The sequence below is a fragment of the Pipistrellus kuhlii genome, unplaced genomic scaffold (genome assembly GCF_014108245.1).
Source record: "Pipistrellus kuhlii isolate mPipKuh1 unplaced genomic scaffold, mPipKuh1.p scaffold_m20_p_8, whole genome shotgun sequence".
Taxonomy (NCBI): Eukaryota; Metazoa; Chordata; class Mammalia; order Chiroptera; family Vespertilionidae; genus Pipistrellus; species Pipistrellus kuhlii.
Window position 1 is genome coordinate 25,342,665 of NW_023425584.1, and position 16,929 is coordinate 25,359,593.

A 16,929-nucleotide genomic window follows, 5' to 3' on the forward strand; every position below is an offset into this window, starting at 1 on the left:
AATGGGACCCAGGGCAGAGGGGACTGGGAAAGTCGGGGTGAGAGGAAGCAGATGAGAGAGCCAGGGAAGCAGTGATGTGTGCTTGAAATAAAAATTCCCAGGAAAAATTGCATAAAAGATTTTTGTTCCCACAAGTGATTCTCCTCAGATGCCTTCACCTAGCACTTAGCTGTGCAAACTTTGGGATTGGACTAACAGCCCATTGGGCTCACCCTAATTCCCAGGGAATCTCTGCCCTCAGAGTAGGGCCCCCCAAATGGGCCTGAATGAGTCTGACATTTGAGACCAACCATCTATCACTTGTCCATTCTCCTCTGGGCACCTAGCTAGTAAATATCCTTATTGTCGAGATATCTAGAACCATAGCTCAGGAAAGGATTGAGCTGACTTCTGCATGTGATTTTATACAATAAGTAAAATCAATATCCCTCTTGATGCCTCAGGGGCCCTGAAGTGGAGGGTGCACAATGTAGAAAAGACTGCAGGTTACTAAAAAAAAAAAAAAAAAAAAAAGACTGCAGGTTACCAATTTTAATGGAACCAAGTGATTATACAGTATTTTATATACATTCAGAAACAAACAAACACGTTGCAACTTTTTTGGGAATTGTAGAAAACAAGCCATGGGAAGCAGGTCTTTGTTAAGACTCTTGGAGTTGGAGCTGGATATTAGTATTTTGGTCTTTTCACTTCAACCCTGCAGTAACAGAATAAATGAGTTAGCGTACGATCAAAAAGGAAGAATTCCCCAGTCCCAAAGAGAATGAATAAGGCTGCTCACCCATCAGCTTCCATCTTCTTCCTCTTCTCAATGATCTGCAAGAAGTTATAGTCGATAGTTACACTGCCAGTTTTAGTCCAACTGAGGTTCAAGGCTAATCTCTCTACTTCCATGACTCTCCAACCCCTGGCCTATTCCTGGATTGATGGACCAGTGTCCCAGCTGAAGCCCTCCCACCGGAGAGGCAGTGCCACTTACTGCACTAATCTTTTTCCACTGGCGATCCAGCTCTGCTTTGTCATTGGTTTCTTTGAAGCGCCTGGTTTTCCGCCCTTCAGACATTTTGATGCCATACTGGAATGCAGCCCTAAGGGGGGAAAAGGGCAAATGAGGGAAGACAATAGTTTGCATAGCAGTAGCAAGATGTTCCCAGAGGGCCCTGTGAGCAGAAAAGCTATTTGAAAATGTCTCAGCCAGACTACACCCTCTAACCAGGTGTGAGCTAGCCCACCCATCGCCATCCCTCTTCACCATCCCTCTTCTCACATCCTGGCCGTATTTAGTACCAACTCACTTGGGCAAAGCTTCCTTGTTGTTCATGTACTCGCTGTACTCTTCCTGGGTGTCGAAGTCCCAGCGGCCTAAGGGGCCCTTCTTGTTCCCCTGTTGCAGGACAGAACGGCAGACAGAGAAGGAAGAGATGTCAGTGAAAATGGAATTTTAATCCCTGATTAAGCCAGGCTCTTCCACAGTCCCTGATTTCATCATTTATAAATTCTACCCTAATAAAAAATAAATGCTTGCTATTTACTTATCATGTGCCAGGCATTTTTCTGAATACTAAATACCTATCTTATTTAATTCTTTCAAAAACTCTATTAAGAGAAAATATATTTCTGTTTTCCTGATGATGAAATTGAGGCATATGCAGTAAAATAAATTGATATAGCCACAAAACTAATAAATGGCAGTGACAGGGTTAAGCAAGGTTCCAAGATGGAATTAAACAACAGTCTTAAGCATTTAGTACAGGGAGAACAAGGAAAAAGTAGATGAGATTTCTTTATCATTAATGGGGTGTTTGCTGGGTTTTAAGAGTTGAAAAAAAATTCCAATACTGACTGGCTAGAATAAAATCAGTTATTTTCAAAAGACTGCCCTTTCTTTAGCCCTTTCTTCTTATGCACCAAAGACCCGCTTACTGCCTAGAACAGAAATCAAAGCCTGGCACTTTGTAGGAAATAAAAGAACTATATTTTTGGCTCTACCTCATTTTATTTTTGTACAAACACTTTGAAATAGTTAAGCTGTCCATGACCCCAAAATGCTGCTGCTCCTATTACTGCAGCTGAGAAATGAGGACCAGTTAATGAGACACATATTTTAGGAATGGGGAAAGGGATATGTACTAAAGAGTAACTGCCCAAGAGCCCTCACCCATGCTTCAAACTCCATACCTGGTCCATTTTGCTGTAATCAACCTCCTCGTCACTGTCTACAGCCATGTCATCCATCCTAAAGAGAAGCAACAGTTGAACAGATGGAGCGGACCCAGACTCCAATGCTTTATCTGGACACCTACCCAAGTAAGTGACTATATGCCTAGGAATGACCACACCCTAGACCTCCCACTCAGAGCCTAAGAGAATAGTTCTTCCAAGTAGGAAGTACCCCTGGATCCCAGCAAATCAAATTTCTACCTCACCCAACCCCTCCACCCCAACTTGTTCTTCAATCATCCTGGCCTCCCTTCTTTAACAGAGTGACACGTACGTGGCTGGGTAGCACTCAGCATAACTGTTGGACATGCCGAAGAAATCTCCCAGCTGCTTCTTGTCCTCGGGCTTCTTCAGCGTAAGCTATGTTAAAGAAAATAATTCTGCCTGTAGCAAAAAAGCTTCAGCCAGGAAGGGCCAAGGACTAAAAGCCTCAACATGAAAACTCTAAGGAGATAACTGTGAACTTGGATGGGTTCTCTGAGAAAGGGGAAAGTCACAATGAGTTCATCCTGGTCAAAATTCAACAGAAAAGGGAAGGAATGGGGTTGTGAGAAGCAGGGAAGCAGGTAGCGTTGGAATGAAAAGAGAACAATTCTCTGAAACCCAGAAACATATTGAAATAAAAGATATGATTCAGTGCCTTCCCAGCCAGCAGAACCAGCAAACTTTTCATTGATTGATTTGATCAACTCCTTGGCAGATCCAGGTCCTGGGAAAAGAGAATTCTATTAAGACACTGAAAGGAGAAATTTACAACCTCTTCCCTACAACACACTTCCAACCTGTAGCTTTCATAAAAACATTTTTAAGGAATAGAATCCTTTTTGCTATCAAAATGTTAATCAAATCCCAACTAATAAGGAACTACTATGGTTGAGTTGGGGTAGTGTGCTCAGAATATGCCCATTCAACCTGCTTCACATCATATCAAGACTCCACAGCTGAAGAATTTGTATCTAATAGTGCAAATATGCCCTGTCATTGCCCAGGAAGATGGGGGAACTCCACACTTATCTTCTGTCTACTCCTATAATAGACATTATGTCTTTGAGCCAAGACATTAATCTTTTGAGAGCCCAGAACCAGGAAGTCCCCCAATCCCACCCTTGCCAGCGATGAGCTCTAGGTCCCACCCTTAGCCCAGGGGAAAGCAGGACTGCTGGAGCTAATGCAAGCTACCTTGGACACAACTTACCTTTGTCAACCTCCATGGGCTGGAAAGAAAATAGAAATTGAGGTCAGAATCATTATGAAGGATTCCTACACATCCTCTACCCCCAAGTTTGAATCAATTCCCTATCCTCCGCTGTCCCCATTTCCAGGATGGTTCCTATCCTGGATTAGTTGACCCAGTTGCTTCTATGAAGCCATGAGGTGGCTCTGTAACAGAGAGGTCCTGTACCGGCGGGGCAGGCAGAGACAGGCAGCACTATCACCTGGTACTAGGGGCCACATCTCACCTCATCATCCACTTTTGGCTTCTCAAAGTAGCTGTGCCTCTTCTTCTCTTCCTCTCTCTCTCGGTCCCGTTCCCGCTCCCGGTCTCGTTCTCGCTCCCGCTCTCTGTCCCGGTCTCTTTCTCTATCCCGATCACGCTCCCGTTCCCGATATCTTTCCCTCTCCTTGTCCCGAGGGGTCTTGGTTGTGGAGGGTACATAATCCCCAATGTCTTCGAATATACTAGGAAAACAGACATTAGGTGTCAAAATCACACACAATTCATTCCACTTCCCCTGGCCATTTCTTAGATTCTCACAACAAGGCCTGCCCAAAATGCTGAAGACAAGAAGCACACAGACCCCTCCTCCCTCAGATCAGATGATGGGCTTGGATACATACTTCATGTCGGCCTCAGGGGGCTTCTTCTCTTCCAGTTTCCCTAAAATGTGAAGAATGAGACTCATTAATTCCCACTCAGCCTCACCATGCTCCGCAATTCTCAATGCCCTTTTAAACACCGGTTTAGAAGGCGGGACAATGAACACTACCCATACTCTCCCTTTTCATGCCTCAAAGTTAACCACTGCCTCCTGAGTGAGTCACACCGACAGAAACTGGATGTAAGCATCTACTTGCCAGTGGTCCACTGCTCTCATTTTCCTCTGTTCCCCAGGAGCCCCCCAATGTTCTGGAGACAGAGGCTCCAGGAGACCTTGGTTCCACCCTCAAAGGCCCCTCCAGGGGTAAGGTTTCTCTTCCTTCCCCTTCAGGTTACCTTTGTCCTTCTTCTTGAGCTTCTTGTTGCGAGTACCCTGCCTCAAGTAGGAAAGAATTTGGGTGAGCTTGCTGATGACAATGTCATTTGTAGTAAGCGTGGTTTGAGCCTGAAAACACCAAGCAGCAAGAATGTTATTCCACTAAGCAGGAATCTCTTCACTTTTTCATTCACTCACTAAACAAATTAAAGGATGAGTAAGAATTAGCCAGGTAAAGACTAGGAAAGGAGGTGTTCTGAAGGGACATTCCAAAGAGATGAAACAACATGCACAAAGGCCTGGGTCAAAGGTGAATCTAGCACATTCAAGAAATCCAAGATGACTGGAAAACAAACAACAGGGAAGCAAGGTGAAAAAGGCTGGAAAGACCAAAAGATGCAAAGGCTCATAGGCCACAATAAAAAATTTGCTCTTTATTCTAACAATGAGAAGCCAATGGAAGCTTCTAATTTTTGTGGTGAAACAAAAATTTCTGTTTTGATGATTCCTGTGCCCATGTGTAAAACAGGGATAGAGAGATTGAGGTGGTGGAAGGTGACGGCTACAAATTACAGTGTTTCTTTGGGGGCGATAAAAATGTTTTTAGTCGAAACTGGTATGGCTCAGTGGATAGAGCGTCGGACTGCGACTGAAAGGTCCCAGGTTCGATTCCAGTCAAGGGCATGTACCTTGATTGCAGGCACATTTCCAGTAGGGAGTGTGCAGGAGACAGCTAGTAGATGTTTCTCTTACATCGATATTTCTAACTCTCTCTCTCTCTTCCTCTCTGTAAAAACTCAATAAAATATATATTTTTTAAATGTTTTTAAATTGATTGAGATAATAATAGCATAATTCTATGAATATACTAAAAGCCACTGAATTGTACACTTAAAATGGGCAAATTGTATGGTATGTGAATTTCATCTCAGTAATAATTAAAAATAAATAAAATATTAGAAGGAAACTAGAAAGGAAATAAAACAAATTAGGAGTCTTTAAAAAAAATTCTTACCCGAGGATATATCTATTAATTTTAGAGAGAGGAAGGGGGGGGAGAGAAACATTGATCAGTTGCCTCCAAGGAACTGACCAGGAACTGAACCCACAACTTTCTGGTGTGTGGGACAATGCGCCAATCAACTGAGCACCAGGCAAGGGCAGGAGCCACTTTTTAAAAAAAATACATTTTATTGATTTTTTTAGAGAGAGGATGGGAGAGAGAGAGAGAACTAGAAACGTCAATGAGAGAGAAACATCAACCAGCTGCCTCTTGCACACCCCCTACCGGTGATGTGCCCGCAACCAATGTACATGCCCTTGAAGGGAATCGAACCTGGGACCTTTCAGTCCACAGACCGACGTTCTACCGCTGAGCCAAACCGGCTTTGGCAGGAGCCACTTTTAACAGTTCCAGCAAGAGATGATGGCTTAGACTAGAATGTTATTGGTGAAGATGGAGAAAAGTGAATGGATTCAACTGAGATTTAGGAGATGAAAAGTGAACAGGACGTGGTGATGAGTTAAATGTGGTCAATGAGGTTGAGGCAGAATTAAAGCTAATTTCCAGGTTTGAGACTCATGTGCAAGGCTTTCAGGATTGGGGTTCCTCACCTCCATGGTGGGGCAGTCAGCTTTGCTGCGGATAAGAGTGGTAGGGATGTCTGTGTCAGCATACTCATCATCCAGGTCTACCACGTAGGCCATGCGGCCCGGCAGGAACAGCTCATTCCGCTCATATGCCTTGCTTTTGAAGAGCATGCGGTAGACATTGCGGCCTATGGAAAGAGGAAGAGCAGCAAATAGCTAATGAGAACCTTCTATCATAGCAGCTTCCATTTACTGAGTGCTCACTCTGTGCCTGTCATTATGCCAAGTGCTGTGCATGCTTTGCTTTCTTCAATTTTCACAACAGCCCTGTGAGATGGACATTATTATCACCTTTTAACTAATGAGAATACTAAAGCTAAGAGTTAAGTGATTTACCTAAAATCAGATAGCTACCAAGTGGCAAAGCAAAGAATGAGACCCAAGCAGTTTAACTCCAAAACGTAAGTTCCTATCGACTTTTCTCCATTGCCTCCTCAAAGGCACTACGTGCCTATCACTGTATTAGGTCCTGTGAGGAATAAGAATGAGGTTTAAAGTGATACTGATGAGGAATGAAAAACCAGCTCTTAGTAGGCATGTTGCCTATATCAGCGTTTTTTAACCGCTGTTCCGCGGCACACTAGTGTGCCGTAGGTGCAGACAAGACAAGAATTTTATAATTTTTCACTATTTTGTTTACTTAATATTTCATAATAAAGTAATTATAAAATACTTTCTGTTTATTTGATTCCTATTCAAGAGAATTACTTTATATATAGTCAATATAGGCACAGAGTTAAATTTTTTAACATTTTCTAATGGTGGTGTGCCTCGTGATTTTTTTCATGAAACAAGTGTGCCTTTGCCCAAAAAAGGTTGAAAAACACTGGCCTATATTATAATACTTCTCTTCATCCCAATAATCCCATGAGATGAACATTAACCCATTTTGCCAATGGACAAACAGACACTGAGAAATGAACACAGATGCTGCAAATCACATGCCTACTGTGGTTTTATCATCATGATACAAATCCAGTTCTCTCAGACTGCAAATTCTGAATGTTTAATCACCAATAATGCTACCTCCCTTAAAATATAAGCCCTAATCTGAAAGAGCTTCCAACATAACTAAAGAGGCATTAATAACATATGAAATACCTAAGTTCATGTCTGAATTCTATTATTTTATTGGAACTAGCTGGAAAAGAGGAAAACAAGCTGAGGGAAAGGGGAAGCATATCCTCCCAAAGCATTAAATGCCCCACAATTCATCTGGAATGCAGAGCCACTAGTGTAGAAAAGTACTCACCCAAACGTGTTTTAAATTCAATTTTATTTTCAGGATCCTCATCTTTCCTGAAAAGAGAAAAAAAAATATTTTTTTGCCAAATGTGTTCATACTTTATATCCCACCTATCTAAACCTTCAAGTTCTCCCTGATATTTACATACTTGGTTTCCTTCTGGGGCTTTTCCATTAGTTCTTCCTCCTCCTTCTCTTTGCTGGCAATCTCAGCTCGTACCTAAGAGGAAAGCAAGTAGCGTTTAGACACATAATAATTTTACACATATTTACACTATATCACACTGTCCCAGGAACTAAGAACTCAATAGTAAACAAGACAATATAAGTATTTCCCTAATGGAGCTTATGGCAGGAGACAGACGAGTTTTTTTTTTTAAATATTTTTTTATTGATTTCAGAGAGGAAGGGAGAGGAAGAGATAGAAACATCAATGATGGGAAAGAATCATTGATTAGCTGCCTCCTGTATGCCCCCTACTGTTGATTGAGCCCTCAATCTAGGCGTGTGCCCTTGAAGGGAATGGAACTTGACCCTTCAATCCGAAAGCCGATGCTCTATCCACGGAGCCAAACCAGCTAGGGCGAGACAGACAAATTTAACAACTAAACAACAGTGTGATAACTCCAATAAGTAAAACAAAAGAGGTATGCAAGGGTGCAGGAAGTGGGAGGTAAAGAGTGGAGAGACTTAACCATACCTGCGTGACTAAAGGTTTCCCCAAGAAAAGAAAATTGAAGCAGAGACTTGAAAAATAAGTAGCAATTAGTCCTACAGAGGGGCTATCTTCTAGAGAAGTCTGAACTAACAGTAGTCTCCCTTCTCACCTTGGAAGGCCCATCAAGAGCATTCACCATTCTAGTATCACCCTCCACTCACTCACACCAAGACTCACCTTTTGAAGCAGGGCAAAATCCAAGCCTTTCACCAAATGGGTGTGTTCCATGTCACCACCCAAGAATTTGGACTCCTGGATCAACTGTCTTCTCTTTTCTGCGGCTGATTTGTCCCTATATAATGAAAGAGGCCACATTAGAACAGTCCTTTCTGGGTGGCAAATGCCTTCTGAAATGGCATGATGTAGGCTCCAGAGCAGGGAAAAGTGTGAGGAAGAATGTAGGACTCTGGGATGCTGAGGAAGCCATGCCCCGGCCCCGATGGTACTCACGCCTCAGCAGTGGGGCCCACAGCCCTGTAGTTAGCTGTGGTGCTGATCAGCTCAGTTTCCTCATAGTCTTTATTCACGCCATCTCGCCGTTCCTTGGCTCGGTCCCGGTACTTCTCTGCTAGTTCCCTCTCTCTCTCAATTTCTTGTTGTCGAAGCTTGGCATAATAACTATGACCAGAGAAAGGCAAACGTGTAAAGCTTACAAGCTGCTATCCCAACATCGATAGTACTGTTCCTGCTTCCCTATACCTTTATCCGTCTCTCTATAGTGAAAGCTCATTTATGGTGATAAAACTGCTGGTCACCTCTGATAGTCCTCAAAATCACAACTACAGTACCTTCCATCTACCACTTTAGGATGCTCCATCTGTCACTATAGAATTCTTTAATGCCACCCAACTCTGTATCACTGAATCTCTATAGGACAACCATGAAGTCATCCAATTATCTTCTTCCAAATTTCAACAGAAAATAAATCATTCCTTGCTGGTCCTTCCCCAGAAGAGAGGAAAGCAAAGTATAGGTCCAGAAAGTTTAGTATCATGTAAATATTGATGATGATGATGATGATGATAGCAGCCAAGATTTAGTGGGTGGTTACTATATGTCAGGCATTGGTACTAAGTGTTCACATGTATTATCACAGTTGATCCTCATGACAACCTGATAAAAGTTTTTATCACTAGTTCTATTCTACCCATGATAATATTGAGGATTAGAAAGGTTAAACAAAATGCTAAGGTTATTCTGCTGGAAACTGATAAAGAGGAGATTAAAATACCACAGGCTGACTCCAAACCCCTAACCCACCACTCCACATATTACTCCTCTCCGCCATGAAAGCAGTCTTATGAAAAGGAAAAACCTCAATCTCCAGTCTTTTAAAGAGAGTGAGAGGGAGGGAGAGAGGGGGAGAAAGAGAGAGAGAGGATCATCCTTGTGACACTGTCCAAATTAAAACCCAAGACTACCATAGCCAGTGCTGCTCAATGGACAGAGCGTCGGGCCTCACACTGAATGGTTGTGTGTTTTCCCAGTCAAGGGCATATACTTGGGTTGCAAGTTCAATCCCTGGTCCCGGTTGGAGCGCACGTGGGAGGCAACCAATTGATGTCTCTCTCTCTACCTTCTATTATACTCTCAAAAAAATCAATGGGAAAAATATCCTTGTGAAAATTTACCAAAAACAAACAAAAAAACCCTATACTCCTCCATTCTTCCTTCACCTTTTCTTTTTTCTCCGTCGTGCAGCTGGGTCTTCATCCTCATTGTACTCCCTTGGCATCCTAGAAGAGAAAGAAACTCACTGATAACAAAATACTGCCACAGCCCCAGAAACCCTAGTGACCTTGAGGTGCTGAAGAAAGATCTAGAATAGCAGTCGCCAACCTTTCGGACCTCAGAGACCACCAGTGGTCTGCGGACTACTGGTTGGCAACCGCTGCTCCAAAGTTTTCCTTAAACCAGCAGTCGCCAACCTTTCGGACCTCATGGACCACCTGGTTGGCGACCGCTAGTCTAGAACACGGGCCAAAGCAAGAGTTTCCATCAGGCAGGGATCCATGTTAATATCTGTAGGTGAGTGGTTCTCTCTTTAGAGAGGATCGCAACCACTTAAAGGAATATTAAAATTATGTGCCCCAAAATATTTGCCCCCAATCTGAGTTCATGGGGCTAGAATGGGCCCAGAAATCTGCCTATTTAAGCACCAGCAGCAACTCTAGTACAAGTGGTTCATGGAACATACTCTGAGAAGTGGGATCCCAGAGCATCCCAGGTTCCCTGGAGCTTCAATCTCCAGAAAGAAAGAATCAGAACCACAGGCTTTGTTAAAAAAGAACCAGCCTTCCAGTTCCTAAGACATCTAGATCAGTAGCTTTTCTGTAGGAAGGAGATGGGAGACAGGTTGGGTCACCCCAGAACTTACTCATGGTGACGTGACTTCGAGGGTGGTGCAGAAGTAGGTGCAGCCCTTGGGGTCATGAGAAGTTTCCTGAAGTCTTCATTAGTGAGTTTTGATCTAGAAGGCAAAGACTTTGAACATCAGTAGCCAATAAGATTTGGAAAAGAAATATGCAAAAAACACGGCTAATTTTAGTGGAAATTAAGAAAATACAACTTAAAACAAAAACATGCCATCTGGTGAGGTAGCTCAATTGATTAGAGCATCATCCCAATATGCCAAGGATGCGGGTTCAATGCCCGGTCATACAAGAATCAACCCATGAATGTATAAATAAGTAGAATAGATCAGTGTCTCTCAAATCACTAAACAATTAAAAAAAACACAATCGATCACCCTGTCCAGTTTTGCTTAGAGCAAAAGTTCAAGCACCAAAGGGTCTCAGGTTTGATTCTCAATCAAGGGCATGTACCTGGGTTGCAGGTTCAATCCCCAGCCCCATTGGGGCATATTTTGGAGGCAACCAATCTATGTGTCTTTCTCACATGGATTTTATTTTTCTCTCTCTCTCTCCCCCTCCCTTCCACTCTATTTAAAAAAGTCAATGGAAAGCCCAGCCGGCATTGCTCAATGGTTGAGTGTCAACCTATGAGACCCATAAACCAGGAGGTCACAGTTCGATTTCTTGCCACAATGCCTGGGTTATGGGCTGAATCTCCAGTATGGGGCCTGCAGGAGGCAGCTGACCAATGATTCTCTCTCATCACTCACGTTTCTCTCTCACTCCCCTCTCTCCCTTCCTCTCTGAAATCAATAAAAATGTATTTTTTTTAAAAATCAATGGAGCCGAAACCGGTTTGGCTCAGTGGATAGAGAGTCGGCCTGCTGATTGAAAGGTCCCGGGTTCAATTCCAGTCAAGGGCATGTACCTTGGTTGCGGGCACATCTCCAGTAGGGGGTGTGCAAGAGGCAGCTGATCGATGATTCTCTCTCATCAATATTTCTCACTATCTATCCCTCTCTCTTCCTCTGTAAAAAATCAATAAAATATATATTTTTTAAAATCAATGGAAAAAATCGTCAGAAGAGAATTAACCAAAAAACAAACAAACATGCCACTTCTAATGCCTCAGAGTGCTAATATTTATAAAATTATTATCTTATTTCCCTAAGAGTTGATTTCTAATCTTAGACTTAATCTCTTTTGACTTTTTTTAAAAATATATTTTTATTGATTTCAAAGAGGAAGGGAAAGAGGGGAGATAGAAACATCAATGATGAGAGAGACCCACTGTTTGGCTGCCTCTTGCACACCCCTGCTGGGGATCAAACCCAAAACTCAGGCATGTGCCCCTGAATGGAATCGAACCCGGGAGTCTTCAGTCCCCAGGCCGATGCTCTATCCACTGAGCCAAAACAGCTAAGGCCAGAGTGGTAATTTTTATTCACTTTTCAGTGTTAATTTTTAAAAACGCTTGATAAATTAACTATTAAAAAGAATTTGAAAAGTGGATATTTTCATATACTGCTGACAGAATGTAAGTAGAATCTATTTGGAGGGCAATCTGGCAGTATATATTAAAACTAAAGGCCCCATGCACAAATTCGTGCACAGTGTGTCTGTGAGTGTGTGTGTGTGTGTGTGTGTGTGTGTCCCCCTCAGCCTGGACTGCCCCTCTGGCAATCTGGGACCCCTTGGGTAGGGTCCCTAGGCCTGGCCAGCAATCAGGGCCTATCAGATCTCTCTCTCTCTCTCTCACACCCACACACACACACACACACACACACACCCGCCACCCCTGCCCACTGCTGGCAGCTGGCCCTGCCCCCACTGCTGCCACTGTTTGCCACCTGTGCGGTGGTGTCCTCTCACCCCCACCACCGGTCTCTTCCCTATGCAGGTGACAGGTGTGTGGTGAGACTGCTTGGCTGGCCTGGGCCTCCCTCTGTGGGCAATCACTGGCTGGCCCCGCTCACTCACCACAGCATCGCTGGTGCTGGTCTTGCCCACCGGACTGAGGCTCCACGATCAATTGCTGTGCAGAGGGAGGCCCCACCCACCTGCCACAGTGCTGCCAGCAAGATAGCCTGGGCCTCCTTCTTTGGGGAGATCGATCACAGGGCTCTGCAATAGTGGAGCCGCCTCTTTGCCCCCCAATCAATCGCCCCGCTGGCTGGTGGTCTGGGTCTCCCTCTGCAGGGTGATCGATTGTGGAGCCCCCCCCCCCCCCCATTTATCACCCCACAGAGCGTGGCCTGGGCCTCCCTCTGCAGGACAGTCATGGGATGGTGGCCGGGCCCCCTGACCAATCCCATCGCACCCACCTTTCCTGGCCTGGCACCAGTGCATGTCATAGCATGGTCGTCTGGACAGCTGTTCTGCTGTTCAGTCATTCAGTTGATTTGCATATTACATTTTTTTTATTATAGATTTAAGTGTGTACATCCTATGACCAATTTCGTTCATCTATATACGGCCAATTACTGGCATCTATATATATATAAAAGCTTAAGCAACTGTCTGACAGCTATGACACACAATGACCACCAGGGAGCAGATGCTCAACACACAGGCAGGGAAACAGGGAATAGACTGGTGAATCTCAGAAGGTAGGGGAGAGGGGAAGGGTAGGAAGAGATTAACCAAAGAGCTAATATGCATACTAGAGGCCTGATGCAGGGATTCAAGCACGGGGGGGGGGGGGGGTCCCCTCAGCCTGGCCTATGGGGATCCCATTAAAGGGGCAAGTGGTACAATTTTTTGACCATCCTTGCTGACAAGACACTTAGGATTCTTTGACCATCGCCACCACCACGTCCACCTCCACCTCCACCCTACTCATTGTCCAGCTTATTCCCATGGTCCTAGGTCAAAACACTCACTGGTGGAAGGAGTGAGGATCATCCACATCGTGGCCATCTGGGGCCAAGGGGTTGGAGAACGGCTCACCTGAGAAAAAGAATTAGCATAAATTTAATCCATCTCTTTTGTGTCAGGTCCTGTGCAAAAGTTGGGATTTAATAGTGAACAATACAGATTTGCTTTCCTGTCAAATTGCTCACAATCTAGTGAGGAAGAAAAGGCAAGAATAACGACAGTAATAATCCAATGCAGTAAGTAATGAAGTGGGAAAAAATACAAAGGGTTGTAGGAGCCCAGAGGACAGGGTCCCTAAGCCAGCGCTGGAAGATCAGCAAAGTCTTCCACGGGATAACATCTAAGATACCAGGAGAGAGACAAGTTGGATCAACCCAAATTAAGTGATGCCAGGTTGGGGAGAAGGGGAGTAAAGTTCACAGATCAGCTCTATCTGCCGTCACTTAGAGCAAAGACGAGACAGACTGGGGCTGCCCAGCCTCACTCGGGGTCCCACGGCTTCGCCAGGCTCCAGGCGTCACTCCGGCCCTTCTCCACCCACCCACACACACCCCCGGTTTAAAGCCAAAATAACGCGCCGAGCGTCCCGAGTTCCTCCGAGAAGAAAGGGCGGATAACGACACTTACTGTCCCGCTCCGGCATTTCGTCCGCGGTCTCGACGCCACGAAGCGCTCAGTCCCCAACAACAGAGTAGCGACAGCTTCCTCCCCGGAAACACCTCCGGAGACAACCCACAGTGCCTTGCGCCCCACACTCTCGCCCGGAAACTGGAGGACACTCGGGCGCCCTACAAAGCTTTCGTAGCGGTAGCTCGACGTGGCCCCGCCCCCTTACGTCAGCCCAACTATCGCGAGACTGGAGGGTCCGCGATTGGTCGGTCTGGAGAGCTCGGCCGGGAGGCGTGTGCCGGGTCCTGGGTACGCGCGGAGATGGCGGCGGCGGCGGCGAGTCGAGGCGCCAACCTGGGTCTCCGGGAGATTCGCCTCCACTTATGCCAGCGCTCGCCTGGCAGCCAGGGCGTCAGGTGAGGCGCAGCGTGGTGGGCGGGGGGGCGGGCTTCGGGTCGCCGGGGTCACGACCTCGACCTCGACCTCCCGGGCGTTTGGGAAGGCCCGCGCCCACACCGTACGCGCGGCGCTTTCTGGGCCCCGCAGGGAATTCATCGAGAAACGCTACGTGGAGCTGAAGAAGGCGAACCCCGACCTGCCCATCCTAATCCGCGAGTGCTCCGAGGTGCAGCCCAAGCTCTGGGCCCGCTACGGTGAGTGCCGGGGACCCCGGTGGGGAAACAAGGGTTCGAGGAGAGAAACCGCCGCCACGGCCTAACAGAAATTTGTGGAGAGACCGGGACCGGCCAGAGTCCTTGCTTTTGACCTTGTTGCCAATAAGAAACTTTACGTTGGTACGATTATAGGATGCTTCGTCCTGGGTAACGGCCGTGTGGAGGCGGGCCCCGTCCTGCTTAGGGCACAGGAGCTGTCATTTTTGTGATCCAGGAGAGGTTTCAGACAGAGCAAGAAGAGGTGCTGATCAGTTCTGGTCAATGTAGGTCCTTCCAACTTATGTGTGGGCAGTGCCAGGAGTGTCAGAACCTCAATAATGAAAACCTAAAGTCATGATTCTGTGTTGAAACTTAATGCTAGGCTCTGTGCTGGGTGCTTTCCTACCTAAATCTCATTTAATCTTCGTTATGTGAGAGGGTTATGTAGCTGGATATAACGGGGTTGTTCCTAGAATGCACTTCTGCCAGACAGCCATGGCTGGCTCCTTATTCGGGTTGTTATGTTCAGTTCTGAGTTTATATATCTCTTCAAAAAGGCATTCCCAGACCAGTTATGTAACCTGGCCCCTATCTCTAACCACTTAACTGGCCAGGGTCCTTTTCAGGCATTTTATTTTATAATATATATTTTTAAATATATTTTTATTGATTTCAGAGAGGAAGGAAGAGGGAGAAACATCAATGATGAGAGAGAATCATCTCCTGCACACCCCATATCTACAGCCCTGGCATATGCCCTGATCGGGAATTGAACCGTAACCTTCTGGTTCATAGATTGAGGCTCAATCACTGAGCCACACCTGCTGGGCTTTCAGGCATTTCAAAGGCTGGGTGTTTAGAGCCCGGTCTTTCAGGGGATCAATGGAATGTTCATTAGCTTTATGATCTACCAAAATGAGATTTATTTTGGTTGGCAAATGGCACTTAATTAGATTTCTGTTATCTGTCTCCCTATACTATTAAGCATCCTTGGTTTAGGGAAAATAGGATTTACTAGGTGGCTGCAAACAACTGTTTAACTGTCTGTCTTTCCCTATTCCGTAAGTCCTAGCTTCATACTAATCTGTAACAATTTCTATTTCAATTTGCTATAATCTGAAAACCACTTTCATGTTGCCTAACAATTAGTAGGCATGCAATCAATATTTATACATACTGAATACTAGTATTTTGATCATTTAAAAAAAAATTTTATTGATTTGAGAGAGGAAGGGAGAGGCAGAGAGAGAGAAACATCAGTGATGAGAGAAAATCATTGACTGGCTGTGTCCTGCACACCCACATTAGGGATGGAGCCCGAAACCAGGGCATGTGTCCTGACAGGGAATGGAACTGTAACCTCTTGGTTCATGGGTCCATGCTCATCCACAGAGTCACTCCAGCCTGGCTAATCTTGGTTTTTAACACCTTGCCCTAGACATGTCTGGAGAAAGAGGGAAGTCACACCTAAGGCAGATTGGTTCTAACAGTGGGCATGTGTAGTAATGCCAGGCACTAAAAACAAGAAGAAAAAGGGTTCTCCTTCCAAAAAACAGTAGACTAGAGAGATGGACTCAAATAGCTATAGTGCATTATACTAGATGGTCTTTGGCAGTGGTTGGCAAACTCATTAGTCAACAGTCAAATATCAACAGTACAACGATTGAAATTTATTTTGAGAGCCAAATTTTTAAAACTTAAACTTCTAACGCCACTTCTTCAAAATAAACTTGCCCAGGCCATGGTATTTTGTGGAAGAGCCGCACTCAAAGGGCCAAAGAGCCACATGTGGCCCGTGAGCAGCAGTTTGCCAACCATAGGTCTATGGGAACCACAGAATGGGTATCCTGTCAAGATTAGATCCATGCAATGCACTGCTCACATGGTTAATAAATGCCTGCTGTGCCCCTTACATTTCCTTGAAACACCTTCCTTACCATTGTGGCCACCCACAATCAGCCAAAATTCCAGTTGGATCTAGGCTTCCTAGATGTGCTTGAGGCCTAGGGGGCGTAATTCTAGGCCTACCAAACCCACCTTGGTCATCTTTTTACTACCCTTCCTATCAGAACAACACCTTGAGTTGATGACAAAGACCTGTTGTTATACTCTGCTAGCCCCCACAGTGCGAGTGGATACTTAGTCACCTCTCTTTCTCTCCAGCATTCGGCCAAGAGAAGAATGTCTCCTTGAACAACTTCAGTGCTGATCAGGTAACCAGAGCCGTAGAGAATGTGCTAAGCGGCAGAGCCTGAAGCCTTCGATGAGGATTAAGAGCAACAGCCCACAGCCTGGGCTCTGCCGGACTGAGTACAATGTGGAAAAATGTGTTCTATTGTTTATAAAGCTTGTGCTGTAAGACCCTGTCTCAGGATGTTCTTTACCTCATTCCACCCTCTACCCCTTAT

General features: G+C 45.1%; 2 protein-coding genes across 2 annotated transcripts; one reads left to right on the plus strand and one right to left on the minus strand.

Moving 5' to 3' along the window:
• Nucleotides 1–516: 516 nt before the first annotated feature.
• IK (IK cytokine) lies at nt 517–14,035 on the minus strand. Its single transcript, XM_036424673.2, has 20 exons — nt 13,887–14,035; nt 13,265–13,331; nt 10,406–10,498; nt 9,705–9,764; nt 8,479–8,646; nt 8,206–8,320; nt 7,460–7,530; nt 7,318–7,364; nt 6,030–6,193; nt 4,436–4,544; nt 4,060–4,099; nt 3,681–3,900; nt 3,416–3,434; nt 2,851–2,929; nt 2,495–2,575; nt 2,179–2,236; nt 1,296–1,384; nt 980–1,088; nt 782–816; nt 517–697 (listed from the first exon to the last, which is right to left on the minus strand). The coding sequence occupies exons 1-20, from the start codon at nt 13,900–13,902 to the stop codon at nt 670–672; spliced, it is 1,668 nt and encodes a 555-aa protein (XP_036280566.1). The 5' UTR covers nt 13,903–14,035; the 3' UTR covers nt 517–669.
• An 85-nt stretch (nt 14,036–14,120) lies between these two features.
• On the plus strand, nt 14,121–16,880 carry NDUFA2 (NADH:ubiquinone oxidoreductase subunit A2). Its single transcript, XM_036424697.2, has 3 exons — nt 14,121–14,284; nt 14,415–14,521; nt 16,685–16,880. Exons 1-3 carry the CDS (start codon nt 14,190–14,192, stop codon nt 16,774–16,776), a joined length of 294 nt encoding a protein of 97 aa, XP_036280590.1. The 5' UTR covers nt 14,121–14,189; the 3' UTR covers nt 16,777–16,880.
• The last annotated feature ends 49 nt before the right edge of the window (nt 16,881–16,929 follow it).

What these genes read in the sequence shown, in the direction of transcription:
- IK (XM_036424673.2), bottom strand. An exon ending in TGAATTTAAAACACGTTTGG is followed by an intron (nt 6,194 to 7,317) that starts GTGAGTACTTTT and finishes CTCTTTCCATAG; the next exon opens with GCCGCAATGTCTACCGCATG. An exon ending in AAGAAGATGGAAGCTGATGG is followed by an intron (nt 698 to 781) that starts GTGAGCAGCCTT and finishes CTGTTACTGCAG; the next exon opens with GGTTGAAGTGAAAAGACCAA.
- NDUFA2 (XM_036424697.2), top strand. Translation starts at nt 14,190, where the DNA reads ATGGCGGCGGCGGCGGCGAGTCGAGGCGCCAACCTGGGTCTCCGGGAG. An exon ending in CCTGGCAGCCAGGGCGTCAG is followed by an intron (nt 14,285 to 14,414) that starts GTGAGGCGCAGC and finishes TGGGCCCCGCAG; the next exon opens with GGAATTCATCGAGAAACGCT. An exon ending in CAAGCTCTGGGCCCGCTACG is followed by an intron (nt 14,522 to 16,684) that starts GTGAGTGCCGGG and finishes CTTTCTCTCCAG; the next exon opens with CATTCGGCCAAGAGAAGAAT.